This window comes from Portunus trituberculatus, chromosome 27 (genome assembly GCF_017591435.1).
Source record: "Portunus trituberculatus isolate SZX2019 chromosome 27, ASM1759143v1, whole genome shotgun sequence".
Taxonomy (NCBI): Eukaryota; Metazoa; Arthropoda; class Malacostraca; order Decapoda; family Portunidae; genus Portunus; species Portunus trituberculatus.
In genome coordinates, this window is record NC_059281.1 from 17,142,402 (window position 1) to 17,162,401 (window position 20,000).

The 20,000-nt window shown below is 43.2% G+C and overlaps 1 protein-coding gene across 5 annotated transcripts in view; it reads right to left on the reverse strand.

Annotated features, from left to right (window-relative positions):
* The window catches only part of LOC123509945 (pleckstrin homology domain-containing family G member 5-like), a 491,065-nt gene that overhangs the window by 364,473 nt on the left and 106,592 nt on the right, over positions 1–20,000 (reverse strand). For 2 of the 5 annotated variants that reach the window (XM_045264600.1, XM_045264599.1), the window contains exon 2: positions 17,532–18,367. The exons of the other annotated variants lie outside the window; for them this stretch is intronic. In XM_045264600.1, coding sequence (XP_045120535.1) covers positions 17,532–17,985 — 454 coding nt within the window. In that variant the 5' untranslated portion in view covers positions 17,986–18,367. The remainder of the gene's footprint in view (positions 1–17,531; positions 18,368–20,000) is intronic. 5 annotated transcript variants of the gene reach the window in all.

A 20,000-nucleotide genomic window follows, 5' to 3' on the forward strand; every position in this document is an offset into this window, starting at 1 on the left:
GCTTCTGTCTTGCTGTCTTTTTCCTCTCTTTTTCTCACATCTCATTTTTGGATAAGAGAAATTTGATACCTCGTCTGTCTGTCTCTCTCTCTCTCTCTCTCTCTCTCTCTCTCTCTCTCTCTCTCTCTCTCTCTCTCTCTCTCTCTCTCTCTCTCTCTCTCTCTCTCTCTCTCTCTCTCTCTCTCTCTCTCTCTCTCTCTCTCTCTCTCTCTCTCTCTTACCATATCCCGGATTCTTTATTCTTTCACATTTTCCCTCCCTCCTTTATTACAAATCCTTCTTACTCCCGCTCTTTGTTACATATCCTCTTTATGTCGATTTTCTTCTGTTTCTTCTCCTACAAGTCTCTCTCTCTCTCTTATGCCCTTCCTCCGTTTCATATTCTCTCCCATCTTCGCAATATTCGGGAAATACTGCAATATTTGTGCTTATTATAGTGGGTAAAGATGTTTTTCTAATTTAAAATGACACGTGCACTTTCAAAATAATTTCTGCCTCTATGAATGAAAAGAAAGACAGAAAGAAATATATAAAAGAATAATAATGAATCCCAAAATCGTTATCTAGATCCCTCAATCAGCACGGTGACCCAAAAATACCTTTCTTTTCCTTATTTTTCCCCCGTTTGCTTAAATCGTCAGCTGTGCCAACACCACCACCGCCACCACCACCACCACCATCACTGACACTACCACCAGCACCACAACCACTCCCTACACTTTCAAAAACACTATTACTGCTACTACAACCATCACTACAACCACCAGAACTTCCATTACCACTACCACCATTACTCCTACAACCACCATCATCACAACCATCACTGATAACTCTCATCACCACCATCACCACTACTATTACCTACATTTTCATTACTACTACCACCATCACTGTTATCGACCCTATCAGCACGTCTACCATCACCACCACAACCACTATTCTCGTCACCACCACCACTGCCACCACCAGCCGAATGAAAAACACTCACAAATTACTTATTAATCCCATCATTCCATTTTCCAGAGGGGAAGAGGGAAGGGGGAAAGAGAAGGAGGATGGAAAGAGGGGAAAGAAGGGGAAAAACTGGGACAAAAAATTAAGGATACAAAAAAATATATAGGAAGGAAGGGAAAAGGGAATAAAAGGAAATACAAAAGGAGGAAAAGAAAGGAAGAAAGACAGCTGGATAAATAAGTGAGAAAATGCGTGAAATAGACAAGCAGTGGCAGTTGATTACATTTCATATCAAAGAGGTACAGATTATATTGACCCAGAGAGAGAGAGAGAGAGAGAGAGAGAGAGAGAGAGAGAGAGAGAGAGAGAGAGAGAGAGAGAGAGAGAGAGAGAGAGAGGCGACGAAGCAGAAAGAGGATAGCAAGAAGAAAGACAGTGAAAAGGAGGGAGTGGAGGAGAAAAGAGAGAAGGATGACAGCCATGGAGAGGGAGGGAAAAAGCAAGGGAGGAAAGGAGCTGGTGAGACAGTAAGAAAAGGAGCAAAGGAGGGAGGAAAGGGAGAGGCTGAAAATCTCTTGTCAACACATCTTTAATCTTTAATCTGAAAGATTCTAGAGGACGAAACACACACACACACACACACACACACACACACACACACACACACACACACACACACACACACACACACACACACACACTGCTCGTATGCTTCGTTAACTCTGAGACAAATCATAAACCCTTTATTGGAATGATGATGACGATGATGATGAAGATGGCGATGATGATGATGATGATGATGATGATGATGATGATATGAATAAGCTGGACGACGAACAAATGGAGTAGGAGGAGAAATAGGAGGAGGAGGAGGAGGAGGAGGAGGAGGAGGAGGAGGAGGAGGAGGAGGAGGAGGAGGAGGAGAAAGAGGAGGAAGAACAGTAGGAAATGAATAAGAGTTTATGCAGATTTTCAAGTAAACCGAGGTGATTCTCTCTCTCTCTCTCTCTCTCTCTCTCTCTCTCTCTCTCTCTCTCATGCTTTCTTTCCCATCATCAACTACTTTCCCTCTCGGCATCACTTGAGTCTACGTTCTCCCGCCTCTCTCCTCAACATGTACTCGTCCCTCCATCTCTCCCTAGTGAGTGAGTGAGAGCATGAGAGTGAGGGAGGTCGATCGACATGGGAATAAGAAGTGGAAGAGAGTGGAAGAAAGCAACGAGGAACCAGGGCGAGATAAAGGGAGACAGGGAGAGGGAGACACAGAGACGGAGACACAGAGAGAGTGGTACAACGCCTTTGGGAGAGAGAACTGAAAAGAGGAAGGAGAAAGAGAGCAAGAAAAAGGAAAGAACCGATGCAAAAATGTGTAGAAGGAAGAAAGGAGATGAAAACGTGAACCAGGGAATGTCAGAGTAGCAAAGATGTGGAGATGAGAGGGGGCGATGAGCGAGATGCAGAAAACTGTCTGGAAAGGAGTGTACTGTTCTAGAATGAATGGCTGGATGGAGGTATCAGTGGTGTGTGTATGTGTTGTGTGTGTGTGTGTGTGTGTGTGTGTGTGTGTGTGTGTGTGTGTGTGTGTGTGTGTGTGTGTCTGCGGCTAACCTCACACAATCTGATTTCGCAACAACAAAACATTTTTCTTTCTACTCTCTCTTAAAATCCACATAGAATCTAGTAATTTTCCCTACACACTCTCTCTCTCTCTCTCTCTCTCTCTCTCTCTCTCTCTCTCTCTCTCTCTCTCTCTCTCTCTCTCTCTCTCTCTCTCTCTCTCTCTCTCTCTCTCTCTCTCTCTCTCTCTCTCTCTCTCTCTCCGTTCACATATCTCTATTTCTTACACCTCGAGCAACTTATGAACGAATATAAGAGAACAAACGGAGCCTTGCATCAGCACACGAAGACAGATATGGAGAGAGAGACAGAGAGAGAGAGAGAGAGAGAGAGAGAGAGAGAGAGAGAGAGAGAGAGAGAGAGAGAGAGAGAGAGAGAGATTAAAGGAAAGGTATATGAAGAGGACGGAGAGGAGAAGGTGATGAGGGAGGAACGAAATTACAAGCAAAAAGAGAAAAAGGATGAAAAAGAGGAGGAAGAAGGAAGGAAGAGGTAGAAGATGTGAAGGGAGAGAAGGAAGGAAGGAGGGGTGCGTGCTTGTGGTTGTCAACTTTCACATGCTAGGTCGGAGAGGTAAGGAGGGAGAGAGGAAGAGAGGGGTAGAGGAAGAGAAGAGTGAAGTGGAGGGAAGGAGGGAGAGGGAGAGGAAAGAAGAGTGAGTGAGGGAGAGACGGAGGACATGGACTATTATTTTCACTATTGCAATATCACCGATGTGTGTAACGTGTGTGTGTGTGTGTGTGTGTGTGTGTGTGTGTGTGTGTGTGTGTGTGTGTGTTCTATATTTTCAGTAGAACATTTATTTCTATATTATTTCTATCGTAATACGTTTCAGCATTTTTCTCTATCCTTTATACTCTAACACTTATTTGTCATCCTGTATTTTAAGAACCATCACTATTGCATCATCACTCTTTATCTGGTTTCGCTTTTCATTCTCTCTCTCTCTCTCTCTCTCTCTCTCTCTCTCTCTCTCTCTCTCTCTCTCTCTATCTACCTATCTTTCTCTCTTCCATCCGCTCTTCCAGGAACGCATATCACACACCTGAGGAAACACTGCTAATTAAATGTTGGGCCAGGTGCAGTATTCGGGTACCAAGGTTTACCTCATCACTACTCAGGTGGGCGGCAGCGAGTTAGCAGGGCAGATGCATGACGGTCACCTCGCTCATGACTACCATGCTAATTCGTTTCTTGGTCTGCAAGCTTGTCTGGGTGTGGATATGCTTGTTTCTCCACAGTGGTCAGCCTGTATATGTGTGTATCTCTGTCTGTATGTCAGTGTTTTGATCCATGTTTTCAATCTCTGTCTGCATCTAGCTTCGTGTTCATGTGTCTGTTTGTATTGTGGTTGCCTTGGGTTATGGCCTGATTATCCTCTGTCATCGTGTTGTCAGCAAATAAACAAATATCGTTATTTTTCGTGACTCTTTGTCGTTGTTTCCTTCTGAAAATTTTCTTTCATCCTAACGTGTATATTTCTTTTTACCTTACCCACGTGTATATTACTTTTTACCTTACCCACGTTATCCCCGCCAGCGAATGATAAATAAAAGCACTGCTACATTCCCTTTCTGAGAGCTCTCATCTTAACCATTATCTTATGTATTCCAGCCCCAAATAAGAGCATCTTCTTCCTTTGTCAGAATAAAACGTATGTATAATAAATATCATAGGTCACCTCTTCCGTCCTCGCTTCTTTCCTCCCCATCACCAATACTTACTACTTCGTCTTGCCCGTCGAGACTGACTCTAAGTGACGCTTTCCATTTACTAAAGATCCTTAGCACCACCACTAACATCTCAGTAGCAAAACAAGCTTTTCGAAGAATGTGAGTCGTCCCTTGAAAAGTACTTCTCAGGATACTGCAATGACCTGTGCGTCCCGTTCTTGAGGCAAGTGTTACTGGTAAAACGTATTGCAGAAAAGAGGACTTTTATGCCAAAGCAGATAAGATTATTCTCTAAAACGTTCTGCTTTCTTGCCACGGCTATTTTCAACTGCCAGTACAATGATTAATAGTGTTTCTTAAAAGTGTTCGTCCGTTAATAATTTAAGACAAATAAGAGAATACAAAATCAATCAATCAGTAAAGTCAATTTGTAGGGTAACAGTAGCCACACCTTCAGACCATTAAGAAAACAGTACGTAGGTCAGCCGGCGGCGAACGGTAAAAGTCGTTCAAGAGTCAGTGTGTCAATGTAAAAATGAAACTCCGCCACGCACTAATCTGGCTCTTCAAGGTCTGGCTAGTGTCTGCCTCTCTGCCTCCATCTCCCCGCGTCACACTCCACTCTTTTGCCTGCTTGGAATCATATGTAATTAAGACAAACGCGCACACACACACACACACACACACACACACACACACACACACACACACACACACACACACACAGTAGTAGTAGTAGTAGTAGTAGTAGTAGTTTATTGACAAAATAAAGACATTACATAGTATGATTTTACATACCACCCTGCATTATTCAACAGCGTTCAACAGACGCCCAACCCAACAACAATTAAATGACTCAAGGCGAGATGCTATAGGACGCCTAACTTCTGATCTTTCACTTGTTTCTGATTGGGGCAGAGAAAACCTGGTTTTGTTCAATGCCTCAAAAACTCAATTTCTACAACTATCTACTCGACATAACCTTCCAGACAACTATCCTCTCTTCTTCAATAACACTCAACTTCCCCTCTCCTCTACATTAAACACACTCGGTCTATCCTTCACTAAAAATCTAAACTGGAAATTTCACATCTCTACTCTTGCTAAATCAGCTTCCAAGAAGTTAGGTGTCCTATGGCGTCTTCGTCCATTTTCTCTCCCTCCCAGCTGCTTGCTCTGTACAAGGGCCTTATCCGCCCGTGTATGGAGTATGGCTCTCATGTCTGGGGGATCCACACACAGCTTTACTAAACAAGGTGGAATCTAAAGCTTTTCGTCTTATCAACTCTTCTCCTCTAACTGACTGTCTTGATTCTTTAAGTCACCGCCGCAATGTTGCATCTTTATCTGTCTTCTACCGCTGTTTTCATGCTGTCTGCTCTTCTGAACTTGCTAACTGCATGCCTTCCCCCTCCTGCGGCCTCGCTGCACAAGACTCTCTACTTCTTCTCATCCCTATTCTGTCCATCTTCCTAATGCAAGAGTTAACCAGTATCTTCACTCCTTCATTCCCTACACTGGTAAACTCTGGAACTCTCTACCTGTGTCTGTATTTCCACCTGCCTATGACTTAAACTCTTTCAAAAGAGGAGTGTCAAGACACCTCTTACGTTAACTGGACCCTCCTTTTAGATTTTTTGTTTTTCTCTTTCTACTTTTCTCTTAACAGGGCCTGGCAACCAGCGGGATTTTTTTTCCAACACTGTGTTTGCCCTTGGCCAGTGCCCTTGTAATGTAAAAAAAAAAAAAAAAAAAAAAAAAAAGTTATAAGTTTATACATTTTGTCCAATAGTTTTACAGTATACGCCCTTAGGTTTGTTGTTTGAGGTAAGCATAAACACGCTGTACGTCATGCACATATTGACATAATACTTGTATATGATTCTGTTCATTTAAAAGTTCGTTTATATTACTAAAATTAAGCATTGTGTACCTATTTTACAATGTTCAGACAAGGGAGATGAGATCAGTACACACACACACACACACACACACACACACACACACGTGCAATTTTCTCCTTACTGAACACTGAGTCTTTTGCACGTGAGACAGACGTGGGGCTTAATGAGCACACACACACACACACACACACACACACACACACACACACACACACACACACACACCGAAGATCGGTCTATGAGCTCTGAGCTCGCTCCGTAATGGGGAAGACTGGCTGGGTGACCAGCAGACGACCGAGGAGGAGGTGAATTACACACACACACACACACACACACACACACACACACACACACACACACACACACACACACAAAGGTGCACAGCGACACACGCGCGCACACACGAGCACCTTTAATCAAGGAAGGTCTTTTAAGGGGAACGTTATAGATCCTCGCTCTCTCCCCTCAGTAATAATGCTTCATTGATGTACGTAACTCAAAAGAAAATTAATTACTCATCTGTTTCACCTGTTGAGCACCTGCCGGCCTCACTCCGCGGACCTGTTTCTGACACTTACCTGAAACGAGACAAGAAATTGATTAGAAAAACGTAGGAACATGCTGTTGCTAAGTACAGTGTTTACATATGATGAGGATACAAGGAAGGCATCTTATGTATGTACAGAGGATAAAGATTGCAAACTTTAGAAGTGATGGAAAATAAAGAAAGATGTTAGTTTCGTATTCCAAGAGAGGCGAAAGTGATGAAGGAGAAGGAGGAGGAGGAGGAGGTAGAGGAGATGGAGGAGGAGGAGGAGGAGGAGGAGGTGGGGCAAGCAACAGTAGAAAGTTGGGTCACAACTTAACTGGGTCTAGGATCGCGAAGCTCCAAGGGCAAGGAAAGAGTGCCTCTCCCTCCCTCCCACCTACTACTCCTCCTCGTTCTCCTCTTCCTCCTCCTCCTCTTCTTCCTCCTCCTCCTCCTCTTCCTCCTTCTCTTCCTCCTCCTCCTCCTCCTCTTCCTCCTCCTCCTTCTCGTTTTCCTCTTTCTCTTTTTGTTTAACAATTCTCATGTATAATAAGAATGTTTGTTTTCATTTCGATGTAAACTTACGTGTGTGTGTGTGTGTGTGTGTGTGTGTGTGTGTGTGTGTGTGTGTGTGTGTGTGTGTGTCGTTCCTTCACCCGTTTCCTCTAATTTTCCCTCCTCTTCCCCCCCCTTCCTTCATCCCGCTCTCTTTTTTTTTTTTTTTTTCTTATTTACGCCGCGTCTCTCCTCCGCTTTCTCTGCTGTAATACCTGTTCTCTCTCTCTCTCTCTCTCTCTCTCTCTCTCTCTCTCTCTCTCTCTCTCTCTCTCGCCAGCCGTGCCTCCATTCGCTTGCCCCTCTCATGACTTTGTTTACTCATCTCTCTCTCTCTCTCTCTCTCTCTCTCTCTCTCTCTCTCTCTCTCTCTCTCTCTCTCACACACACACACACACACACACACACACACACACACACACACACACACACACACACACACACACACACTAGCATTTACACACTCACAATAAAAAAAAAGTGAGAAAGGAAGAGAAAGCATCTAATAAAAATGAAAGTAAAAGAATAAAAAAAAAAAAAGATTGAAATATTAATTAATGAAAAGTAAAAGAAAATGTTAATACGCTACATAGTAATTACGAAAATGAGAGAGAGAGAGAGAGAGAGAGAGAGAGAGAGAGAGAGAGAGAGAGAGAGAGAGGAAAGGGGGAGCCAGTGGAGATAGAATCCATAGTGTGTGTGTGTGTGTGTGTGTGTGTGTGTGTGTGTGTTTTGGGGGACCACAAAATGGATAAACAATCGTGCAAACAGACAAACAGACATTGACAGACAAGCAAATCTGACATATGGCGAGAAATATAGAAAGACAGACACGTCAACAGACAGGCGGACAGACAGACAGATTGAAGTGCAGTCAGTTTTATAGTTTTCTCTTTTCTTCTTTTTTTAAATCCCATATTCTTTTTTTTAATCCCGTATTTCTTTTTTTGATCGCATATTGTTTCCCGTTTTTCTTTCCTCTTCTTTCCAGTATTGTCTCTGTCATAATATTCCAGCATTTTTATAATTGCTTCCTTGATCTCTTTTGTGTCCCATTTTTTCTTCCTTCATAATAATAGTAATTTTTTTTCTTTCTTTCTTCCACGAATTTTGTTTATGATCGACCTGTGCTTATCGTTTTCTTTTTATTTTTTTTTCTCTCATGTTCCTGTTCTCATCCCCTCCTCGACTTACGGGATATTCTCTTTGTTTTGTTATTCACGTTTCCTCCTCCATCTCCTTTTTTTTCCCCTCCTCTTCCCTCTCGTCTTCTTTCTCTTCTTCCTCCTCCTCTTCCAACTCTATCAAATGCACTTTTCATTTCCTTTCTCCTTCCATCAGTTTCTCCATACATTTCCTGCCCAGTCATGTATATTTAACTCTTCTTCCTCCTCTTCCTCCATCCTCCTCTTTCCGCTCCTCCTCTTTCAATCTGCGTCACATCAAATGCATATTTTTGCATTCTTTATCGTAAACACTTTCTTGTTTTTGTTCCTTAATTTGTAAGTCTTTTCATCCCACCTCGAATGCGTACCCGTTCCCCTTCTTTCCTTATCTTCTGACCCCGCTGTTTACCCCTTATTTTCCTCCTCCTCCACCTCCTCCTCCTCCTCCCCTCCTTCCCTTTACGTGGCCTTTGACACGTGATGATCAAAGCGGTGGGTCGTTTTCTTCCACAGTCTTGCGATTTTTGAGGCTCCGATGAAGAGAGCTTGAGCAAAGGGAGGAGGAAGGAGAGTGGAGGATAATGGTTGAAGAGGAAGGGGAGGAAGAAAAGCGGAGAAAGTAGAGAGCGAAAGGTAAAAAGGTGTTTGCTTCCCATCGTGGATTTGGAGCTGACTGTTTAGCAAAACTTGTATCAAAGAAAGTTCCTTTTCTTTTTAGTTGATCAAAAACCGTCGCGAAATTTTGGGAGAGGTGATGCTGTGGGAGCAGGCGACAGGGATGTGCTGCAAGATACAGTAAGGGAAAATTAAGGTAAAACAGGGCACCGGAAATTGATAGGGCTGTCAGTTGGGAACAGGGTACAGAACCCACCTGGCAACTAGCCAGTATGTACGTAAACAGCGTGTGGCCTTGAAGAATGGGGACATGACACTGCAGGCAGGAAGCGGGTGTCAGCGGGAACACCTGCGTCCCTTCACATACAGGCAGGTGAATCTTGAAAGCAATCAAGGCCGCTAACAGGTGCGAGGGGATGAGGACGCGGAATGGCAGCGTCGGGAAGAGGTGATAAAAGACGGGTGTGTTTGTATGCATCTCGCTGTGAAGGTCGAGGAATACGCAGCGCTGGAGCGAAGCGGCGCGGAACGGGCGGCACAATGGCTGACTAGCGTGATCACGGCTTCTGTTGACCAAAACGGTACCGGCGGCCTGTTGACGATGCTGGCGGGAAGACCTCGCGTGCTGCGCTGGAAGGCCGAGGCATCTCCCTCCTCCCGTCCTTCCCTCCACCTCCCTCCCAGCCCTATTCCTGTTCCCACCCCTGCAAGCCCGTCACCCCGCTGCCCTCACTTCTCTCTCTCTCTCTCTCTCTCTCTCTCTCTCTCTCTCTCTCTCTCTCTCTCTCTCTCTCTCTCTCTCTCTCTCTCTCTCTCTCTCTCTGGGGGAGGACTGTAAACTTTGGCGGTCACTCTAACTGAAGAGGACTGTTTATTTGTCATATACAAGCTTAGGATGTGTGTGTGTGTGTGTGTGTGTGTGTGTGTGTGTGTGTGTGTGTGTGTGTGTGTGTGTGTGTGTGTGTGTGTGTGTGTGTGTGTGTGTGTATGTTGTTACGAAGAGTCTTATCATTATCGTCATTATCAATTATATCATTACATACTTTAATCAACATTTCTGGCCACAGTCAAGGAAGTCAAGATACGCAAAAATGTATACATGAAAAACCTAAATCTGGAGGCCGTGAAAGAAACTCGATGTTAATTATTGGATTAGTTTGGAGGTCACAGCAAGCGAGGCGGAATGTTCCTAGTGGATGGTATTGAGGAAACACTTCAGGTTAAAGGTTAAAGGTAAATTTCTCAGGCATTCTAAGGGGTGAATCTTAGAGGAGAGTTAGAATATATAGCAGTGGATCAGTCGGTGTTCGTAAAGGTGCGTGTGAGTCGTAAAAGGAGAGTCTTTCAGAGGAGTATGTGTATTGAATGTGAGTCTTGCAGGTTTCATGTGGGTCTGAGCGGCTTAAAGGTGAGTCATACAGGTGAGTGGAAGTTTTAAAGGTGAGTCTAGTAGGTGAAATTTGTAGCTTCAAAACATTAATCAATTAGATGTGTTACAGGTGAATTGTCTAAGATTTAACGATGGTTTTTACATGTGGATGTTTCTTTTCGGTGAGTGTTTTTGATGAATCTTACAAATTTTACAGACGAAATGAGTCAGTTCTCTCATTATAAAGAATTCAGACAAGTCAATCAGATTTCTTATGGATACACAAAATATGAGTCAATCAGGGAATAGTAAAAAATGAATAAAAAGGTGAACAACGTGAGCTTTACAAATAAGTGTTTTGAGTTGAATAAATGTCTTACAGGTTACGTTTGGTCGCGCTCTGACAAGGTTGAGGGTTGAGGCAAGTGTTGGTCCTAAAAGATTCTGAAGCGAGACGCATTCAGCGTGTGGGGAAAGTTTATCTTTTTTTTTTCTTTTCGTTTATTGAAGCAGGAAAGAAATCTTGGCCTCTGGCTTATCCAGTTTAGAAGAATAGTTTTTTTTTACTATTACATGAAATATATCTAACAATGTTTTTTTTCATTATTACAACCGTAAATCGCAAGAAAGGAATAATACATAGCAATGCAACACGAATTTGAAAGAAATATCATATTCTGTTCTAACTAATCGATAAACATTTCTATTTACATTCAGTATCAGCCCACGAAATATACAAATATATGTAGTGTGTTAAACCAGACCACAAAATTGAACTGGCGAGCTAAACGATACGGCAACAGGCTGGCAACCTTCTCATACTATGCCGTGGTGGTGGTAAGGAGCACAAAAGGTAAAGACATGTTAAGGAGCAACCTTGTTATGGAAATTCTGTTCGAGGTGCGAGGCCAAAAATACCAGGGATGTGAATGGAGGTGGCTGAGTGGATGTGGTATGAATGTGGTGGATGTATTGAGTGTGGCATGGATGTGGTGTTGACTTTCCTCTGCGACTGCTTCTATAGTGATTCCTGGGGGTGATGGTGATGCAGATGATGATGGTGATGGAAAATTAAAGAAAGGGTGAGATACACTAACAATCATGACCTTAGTGATAGTTAACTATATGATGGTGATATTAATACTGATCTGTGTGTGTGTGTGTGTGTGTGTGTGTGTGTGTGTGTGTGTGTGTGTGTGTGTGTGTGTGTGTGTGTGTGTGTGTGTGTGTGTGTGTGTGTGTGTGTGTGTGTGTGTGTGTGTGTGTGTGTGTGTGTGTGTGTGTGTGTGTGTGTGTGTGAGAGAGAGAGAGAGAGTGTGTGTGTGTGCAATAAAGAGAACAGCATCCCTCAAAGCACGTACGTAGCATCAGCAACATATAAATAACACAAAATAAGGGGTTGACAATAAAAACAAACAAAAATAATAAATAATATAAGTAATACCAGGAATCAAAAAACATTTAATAATAATAATATCTTTGCCATTCCTCTACAAACACGTTCATGATATTAAGTAAAAGATCAGACCTAATATGTAACTGGTTAAGAATTTGAATACTCTTCTTGCCTAAGTTAGAGACCATGACACAGTTATTTATAATGACACAAACAAAAATAAAAGGAGACTAGAACGTTTATATAATCTTCTTAAGCTTTATAACTCTTGAAAACTATTGTCCCTCAAAAAAAAAGTGATGAAATTATGTCAATGAAGGAAAAGTGATAAATATGAGAACACCATTAATAATACACCCAAACAAATTCTAATCTCCAAAAGTGAAACAAACACGCATTACTGGAATTGGAAAAAAAAAAAAAAATGAAAGGAAAAGAATCACAGCACAAATTCAAATTCAGTGCAATTATAATATTTTCCACCGCACGAGCTGTAAATAGGATAAATAAAATGATTCCTCTATACGATTAATCTCACGGTCTCCATATTCCACGCTCAGAGGTTTGGTGGAGCTCATTAATATGCTAATAACCTCCGTGAAAAAATCGCTAAATGTAAAACGAAAATGGTGGTGTGGATTATGAGCGGTGTTCTGCACGATGAGAGAGAGAGAGAGAGAGAGAGAGAGAGAGAGAGAGAGAGAGAGAGAGAGAGAGAGAGAGAGAGAGAGAGAGAGAGAGAGAAAGCAAAAGTGACTGGTGGAGGAGATCTTGCCTGTTTTTGCCTCTCACTCTCTTTCTCTCTCTCTGCAAACACACTTGCTGGTTTTCATTTTCCCAGTTTACCCAAGAGAGAGAGAGAGAGAGAGAGAGAGAGAGAGAGAGAGAGAGAGAGAGAGAGAGAGAGAGAGAGAGAGAGAGAGAGAGAGAGAGAGAGAGCATATATCTCATTTTTTAGCAAGAGAGTTTTATATTTCTTAGACACTTTTCTTTCATCTACCTTTGTTGATTATTGTTTTACTTAACGACTGAAGGTAATGCTTGTGTTGAACTATACAAAGGAGCAACATCATTCATTTATGTTTCCTGCACTTCCCCTTGACTGCTTAAGTACGGAATTTAAAAGTACTTTGTTGCCTTATCTCTTACATAACAGGCAGTGATGGAAGTTAGTGTGAATTTTAAAGGGCGTGTTTGATATACAGTAATTCTAAATTGTATGGGAAAAACACATACGGACTCCTGACTTGACATATCGGTGGGCTTTGAACACTATTCTACTGCGAGAACAAAGGCTTTATTAAAACTGGCGGTCATGTAGAGTAACGATAATGATGATTTTACGTGACCAGTAACAACAACAAAATATTAAATGCCGTAACTCATTCTCTACAAAACAGCAACTGAGAATGTTCTGTTGATAATGCTTTCTTCCTGTCTTTAATACTTCAATCCAAAATTATGGACACGTAGTTGTCGTTGCCAAGAATGACTTTGATCTGCTACCTCGCCTTCTTCTTTGCCCGAGATGGTGATGAGCTACGTGAGGTCAAGTTAACAGTCCAGGGATTAACATGCATTACAGCGTATGACTGACTGTGCATCCATTATTCAAGCTCCGGATGAGTAGAGTTTCCGATTCGACGTGGAAACCTGAATCACAACAAATTACTCTAGTGGATAATTAATATTAATGATTTTTTACTAGTGGAAAAAAAACACCACACGAAAATAGTTTATAGGAAGAGATCAGTTTTGTTGCCAACGTTTCTCACTGTGGACAGATGATATAGAGGGAGATAACATGACTCTTGGCAGGGAATAAAGACGCACTGGGAAAAACGTTTGAGCACAAGCAAATCTTCCTCCGTAACCTGCCTCGCCACGACGCCCCCGTGTATCTCTTCCCTCGATACAAAAATACAACACAAATACAAGTTTTTATTGAGGATTTACTGGTTAATTTAGAGATCTCGTCATCCCAGAGCGACTCCCACACACTGTCCTCATCTTGGGGAGAAAGAGATATCACTTTGTGAGGAATGAACCATCGGTGTCTCATCAAAAAGAAGCATAGGCGTACAACAAAAAGTGAATAGGCAAACTAATTGTTTTTTATCAGAATGTTTGCCTCAAGCTTCAGTATTCTATAAGTGAGAGATGCAATATGATGACGACAAAGGACTCTAGATGTCTTTATTTTGAAATTCGTTCTAGAATCACCTTCGCTTGAGAAACCTCATCAAATATAAGAGATAATCAAATATCAGCATCAAATATTAATTTCAGTAAGGACAAATTGTACAACAATTATCAACACTGGATGAGTCTGGGGCTCCCACTTCAATACTTTATATATTTTCCTAAATTATAATTCATCAGCTATGCCAACATTCTAGTTTTTAGAGATTCTCAGCAGATCAGAAAATTTAAGTCTTAGAGAAATAGAAAACGTTGTGAAAAAATCAGTGCACTATGTTCGGGAACACATTTGTCGTAACTCAGAGCCGAAATATGCAAGGTTCCTTTACAAGTCCAACGATGTAGCACAAAGGAGAATGCTCTTACTCACAAGCTTAAGAAAATCCCTGACAGCTATTTGTCTTCAAGCGATTCATAGTAACAAATCTTCTGAACTTTTCCTTCAATCCTATTCTAAATTTGCAGTGAGTGATTGGTCAAATTTTCCATGTTAAGGTAAAAAGTCAGTTAGTTAACCCGAGTATCCATCCTCTGTCAATTGGGTGCATAATGTAAACTAACTGAACCGTTTCCTCTTATTCCTGGTAGCCACAGGCGGTCTGGGTAACAAGACAGGCAATCAAAAAAATACACCCCTCTAAGAATACAAACCTGCCCTACCCAACAACGGGTTTTGATGGCCATGGCGCACGCGAGCAAAAAGAGTAAAAAAAAAAAACAATAATAATAATTGCAGCGAAAGGTCATAATACAGCAGGGAAATTCACCCCAAACAAGAAGGGAAATGAAAATACTTGACTCCCGGTGATTATATTGAAATAAAAGAGAGGAATTTTTGTAAAGAACGTGGCTTAATGACATGCGAAATGAGAACAAGTAAATCGTTCATGTTTCTCTCCGCTCATGCTGAGACCTACAGTACCTACCAGTGTGTGTGTGTGTGTGTGTGTGTGTGTGTGTGTGTGTGTGTTGAGGTAATGAGGCGTGTGTTCGTACTTATGTTGCAAGGTCTGTTAAAAGGAGTAGTTCGCTTTTCTATGTTGGAAACTGTATCCATTTCGCCCTCCCTTTTCTGTCCTCTCCTCCTTCCCGTCCTTCCTCCTGCCTTTCTTTTCCCCACTCCTTTACTAGTAATTCCTTTCTCTCTCTCTCTCTCTCTCTCTCTCTCTCTCTCTCTCTCTCTCTCTCTCTCTCTCTCTCTCTCTCTCTCTCTCTCTCTCTCTCTCTCTCTCTCTCTCTCTCTCTCTCTCTCTCGTCTCTCTTCCTTCCCCGTTCGGTTTTATGTCACGAGGCCCTACCTTCCCTCCCCACTCTCCCTACTAGACACCCTTCCCTTCCTCCCCATCCTGTCCCCGCCGTTCTCCCTCCCCATCCCCCATCCTCTTCTCCTGACTGAGACGTGACTTGCCGCCAACCTGAAGAAGTCGAGAAAACTTGGAAATATAATAAGTCGGGAGCAGCTTGGCACTATAATAAGATATGTAAAAAAATGATAAATAGAAAACTCACAACAGACCGACACGCTTAGAAAAATATCCGTGAATTGCGAGCTTTTAAAGGGAAGACAGGAAAGATATAAAAGTTATGTTGGTTGTGGTAGTTAAGATTTTTTTTCCAATGGATATGCTTACGAAAAGGAAGGTAGACGGATTAATTAAAGGGACCGAGTAAATTGCAAGTCTCCATGGAGTTGTGCGTCGTGGGTAGCAATTTATGTGATACGTGATGAGTCATATACAAAGAGGTTTATGAGGGAATTAATCTCTCTCTCTCTCTCTCTCTCTCTCTCTCTCTCTCTCTCTCTCTCTCTCTCTCTCTCTCTCTCTCGGCCACCTAATAACCCGGGGTTTGGCCACCAGCACACGCAATACTATGTTCTCATACATTTGCAACACCCAGTCCCTTCTCCAACTCCTCTTCCTTTTCCTCCTCCTCATTTTCCTCATTCTCTCAAGTGCCTCTCTCTTCCCTCTCTCAGTCCTCCCCCTCCCCACATCCTCCTGCTCTTACTAAGTGCCACTCTCTCCTCCTCCTCCTCCTCCTCCTCCTCTTATTTCACTCTCCCCAACCCCGATAAAGCGTCAAAGTCCAGTGTCACTCGAGCCAAAATAAGCCTCAGAGTGCTACGAAACGGGGCTCCACGCAGATCGGCGCTCATTATGTGGTATTTTCCTACATTTTCAATTTTCTCCGTATTTTGTGATGTGCTCCCTGTCTCACCTGTCTGCAATTGTGCCTGTTCCTCTTGTCGTGTTAAAAATGTCTTATATTTTCGCGTTCCTATAGTATATGCTTGAGTGTAAAATATTGTCTAAAGATTATAAAGACGAGCGATGTGTGAGGTTTCAGGTAAAGCGTGCGGGAAAGAAGCTGGAAAGGAATCTGAAGATGTTAAAAAAATAGCAAAGGCAGGGAATCTGGGAACGGGAGCAAAGAAATAACAGTAAAAACATCAAAATATATTCAGAGATCAAAATAGTAAAGAGAAAAGCAGAGAATATGAGGGAAAATGTTATTGAGAGACAAAGTGTGAGATACTAATCAAAATAGATGTAGAGGAAGAACATGATATATTAATACACACACACACACACACACACACACACACACACAGCATGAGTAAATCAGTGTAAAAATATTAGATAGAGGAAAACATCAGTAATATTTCTCTTGGAGTTACAGGTAAATAGGAGCAATATAGATGTGTGTGTGTGTGTGTGTGTGTGTGTGTGTGTGTGTGTGTGTGTGTGTGTGTGTGTGTGTGTGTGTGTGTGTGTGTGTGTGTGTGTGTGTGTGTGTGTGTGTGTGTGTGTGTGTGTGTGTGAGAGAGAGAGAGAGAGAGAGAGAGAGAGAGAGAGAGAGAGAGAGAGAGAGAGAGAGAGAGAGAGAGAGAGAGAGAGAGAGAGAGAGAGAGAGAGAGAGAGAGAGAGAGAGAGAGAGAGAGAGAGAGAGGAGGGAAAGGGTAAGTGGACTATCCGGGACCAATATGTTGTGACCATAAATACACCGATACCTTTTTCTCGCCTCGCCACCACCAGCCTGACCAGTTTCACAACACATGCATTAACACACAACAACCCCACGCCTCTGTGCCACACACGGCAGCCTCGGTGGACTTCTTTGAGGCTCGTGGGTGGTTCAACAAAACCTGAGCGTCTCAACTCGTGTTCACATTTGATCGCGAAGGTTCTGGTGTGTTGCGTAGGAATGTGTTCCCGGTGGGCTGAGAGCCAACCCAGCCTTTCAAACGGAACCTGTGCCACGGACGCGTGTGTGGTGAGCGTCCGTGCCTCGCTGATGGGAGGGAACAATAGCGGAAGAAATATTGACCTGACATGTTGAACTTTGTTATTATGATTCGTCTGCCGTGGGTGGACACCTTTCACACCCACAGTTGTTGTGTCTCTCTAAAACAAATAAGTAATAGTGATGAATAAATAAATAGATAAATAAATCAGTAAATATACAAAAATCAGTAAATACATACTATCATAAATAAAAAGAAAGGAAATCCTTGTGTGTCCTTTCACTAGAGAGTCGGCAAAACTCACCTGGGAGGAGGAGGCGCACAGTGGGGAAGGGCGGTGTGCCGGCCACCAGCTGAGTGGTGCCGCCTGGCGAAGACACCGAGGTGATGAGATTGATGTGGCACGGGTAGGGGTATGGTGCCCCTGTGCGGGTGAGGGTGGAGTAAGGGGAGCCACCAATGCTGTGGCCCCGCTCCCGCCCCACCTCAAGGGGCGTGAAGTTGAGGTTAAGGTTGGTTGGGGAGAGGCCGCGGCGGCCATCCCGCTCAATGGCCGGCGGGATAGAGGTGAGGCTCCCGAAGGACGTGTTTGAGGATGCCACGCCGCCATCAAGGCCTCCCCCGCTCCCGATGGCGCTGGAGCCGTGCTGCTCCGCCCACTGTTGCTGGAACTGGTTGATGAACACAGGCAGCGACAACTTCCTCTTGTTCTTGAGCGTCGCACGGAACCTGGTCAGTTTCTTCTCAACCTTCTCCATGGCGGCGGCGCCTCGGCCAGGTAGTCACGGGGCCTCGCGCGTCACCATGGTCACCCCACCCACCCGTGGCACCCTAACCTTCGTAGCGGTGCACGGCTCGCTTATCTCACGTGCCCGCGTCACACCTGTCCACCAACGGGACCCTTCACCCCCGGACAGTAGGAGCGCCTGGCCACGCCACGCCTCGCCACGCACACCTTCACGCAGGGCACGGTAGCCGCTGCTCGCCCGCCGCCACCACGGGCGTCACTCTTGCCGGCGGGCGAGCCTCACCCTTGATGCATCACTGCCACTCAGGTCACTTGTCACTGAAGCCCCGTCTTCCGGGGCTCACACTAGGGGCACGCCGCCCCTAAACGCATCCTTCACCAACACCTTACACCTGTCGCGGGAGGAAAACTTAGAAACCATAGACATCATCGGAAACGTTGCAAAGACCCAGGGAAGCATATTTAGTTTGGAATGTGGAGGGTTTGGGAAGAAGGTGAGGCACGAGATTTGATCAACGTCCCAGCAAGGAATTAGAACCTTCGTCCCATCCTGCACCGCGGGCAGAACCGCGTAACGGGAGAGAGTGACGAACTCGCCCCCCCACCACCTCCCACACTCCACTACCACCCCGTAACGCCGCGGGGGGTGGGGAGCGGGGGAGGGAGGCAGGAGTGAGCGTCCTTTCGGCCTCTTACAACCTCCGCAGCACCACAACCCAACACACCCGTACCCGCAGGGAGGACTGGGGTGTGCCTCATCCCCGCCTCTCAGCACGCGACACACACCGCGGCACACCAAATACTTCCCCGCCACATCAAGTACAGTAAAAATATAATGCAAACCATAACTAAGATGCAGCTGCCAGACACGCGACACGAACAATACCAAGTGTGTTTGTCCAGCACACGATGACAACACGATGGATGCATTACGGTGAGGCTTGACTGGGAGTATTTGTCTCAGTCTTACTTTCTCATACTCTCTCTCTCTCTCTCTCTCTCTCTCTCTCTCTCTCTCTCTCTCTCTCTCTCTCTCTCTCTCTCTCTCTCCACTCACACACCTGTCTCTCACCTGCAAGTAGTTCCTAATTAACGTGCAATTCTCGCCTCCCGGGTCACTTGGCAAACAGACATATGTACACACTCCAGGCAAGTCATGTACGTGTGTGTGCCTGACTCGTGTATGTATAATTTTACCATGTATTTCGCAACTCACTTGTGTATAATTGTATGTACGTCATTGTTCGCATGTGTGTGTGTGTGTGTGTGTGTGTGTGTGTGTGTGTGTGTAATACCCCTTACATGAAACAGATACACTTGACTATCAAATAATTAAGATGGCAGCAATAATGGTAAAAATAAAAATAATAATAATAATAATAATAATAATAATAATAATAATAATAATAATAATAATAATAATAATAATAATAATAATAATAATAATAATAATAATAATAATAATAATAATAATAATAATAATAATAATAATAATAATAATAATAATAATAATAATAATAATAATAATAATAATAATAATAATAATAATAATAATAATAATAATATAATAATAATAATAATAATAATAATAATAATAATAATAATAATAATAATAATAATAATAATAATAAGAAGAAGAAGAAGAAGAAGAAGAAGAAGAAGAAGAAGAAGAAGAAGAAGAAGAAGAAGAAGAAGAAGAAGAAGAAGAAGAAGAAGAAATAAAGAAGAGGAAACGAAAATAAACACTTTGCATGACCCAGGTTGATTACAAGAGGTGTCCATTCACGCACGCACACTCATGCACTCACACATGTACGTGCATGCTTGTTCGTACACGCACGCTCCTCCCTTATCAGCTTATATCATACTGAATGTCTTCTTCCTTCCTTCCTTCCTACTTCCCTTTCTTCCTTCCTTCCTTCTTATTTATTTCCTTACCGTCTTTCTCCTCCAAATTGGTCCGTTATTATTTTTTTTCTTTTCGTTCCAAATTCAGTTTAGCTTCATGTTCTAGTTTTGTTCCCG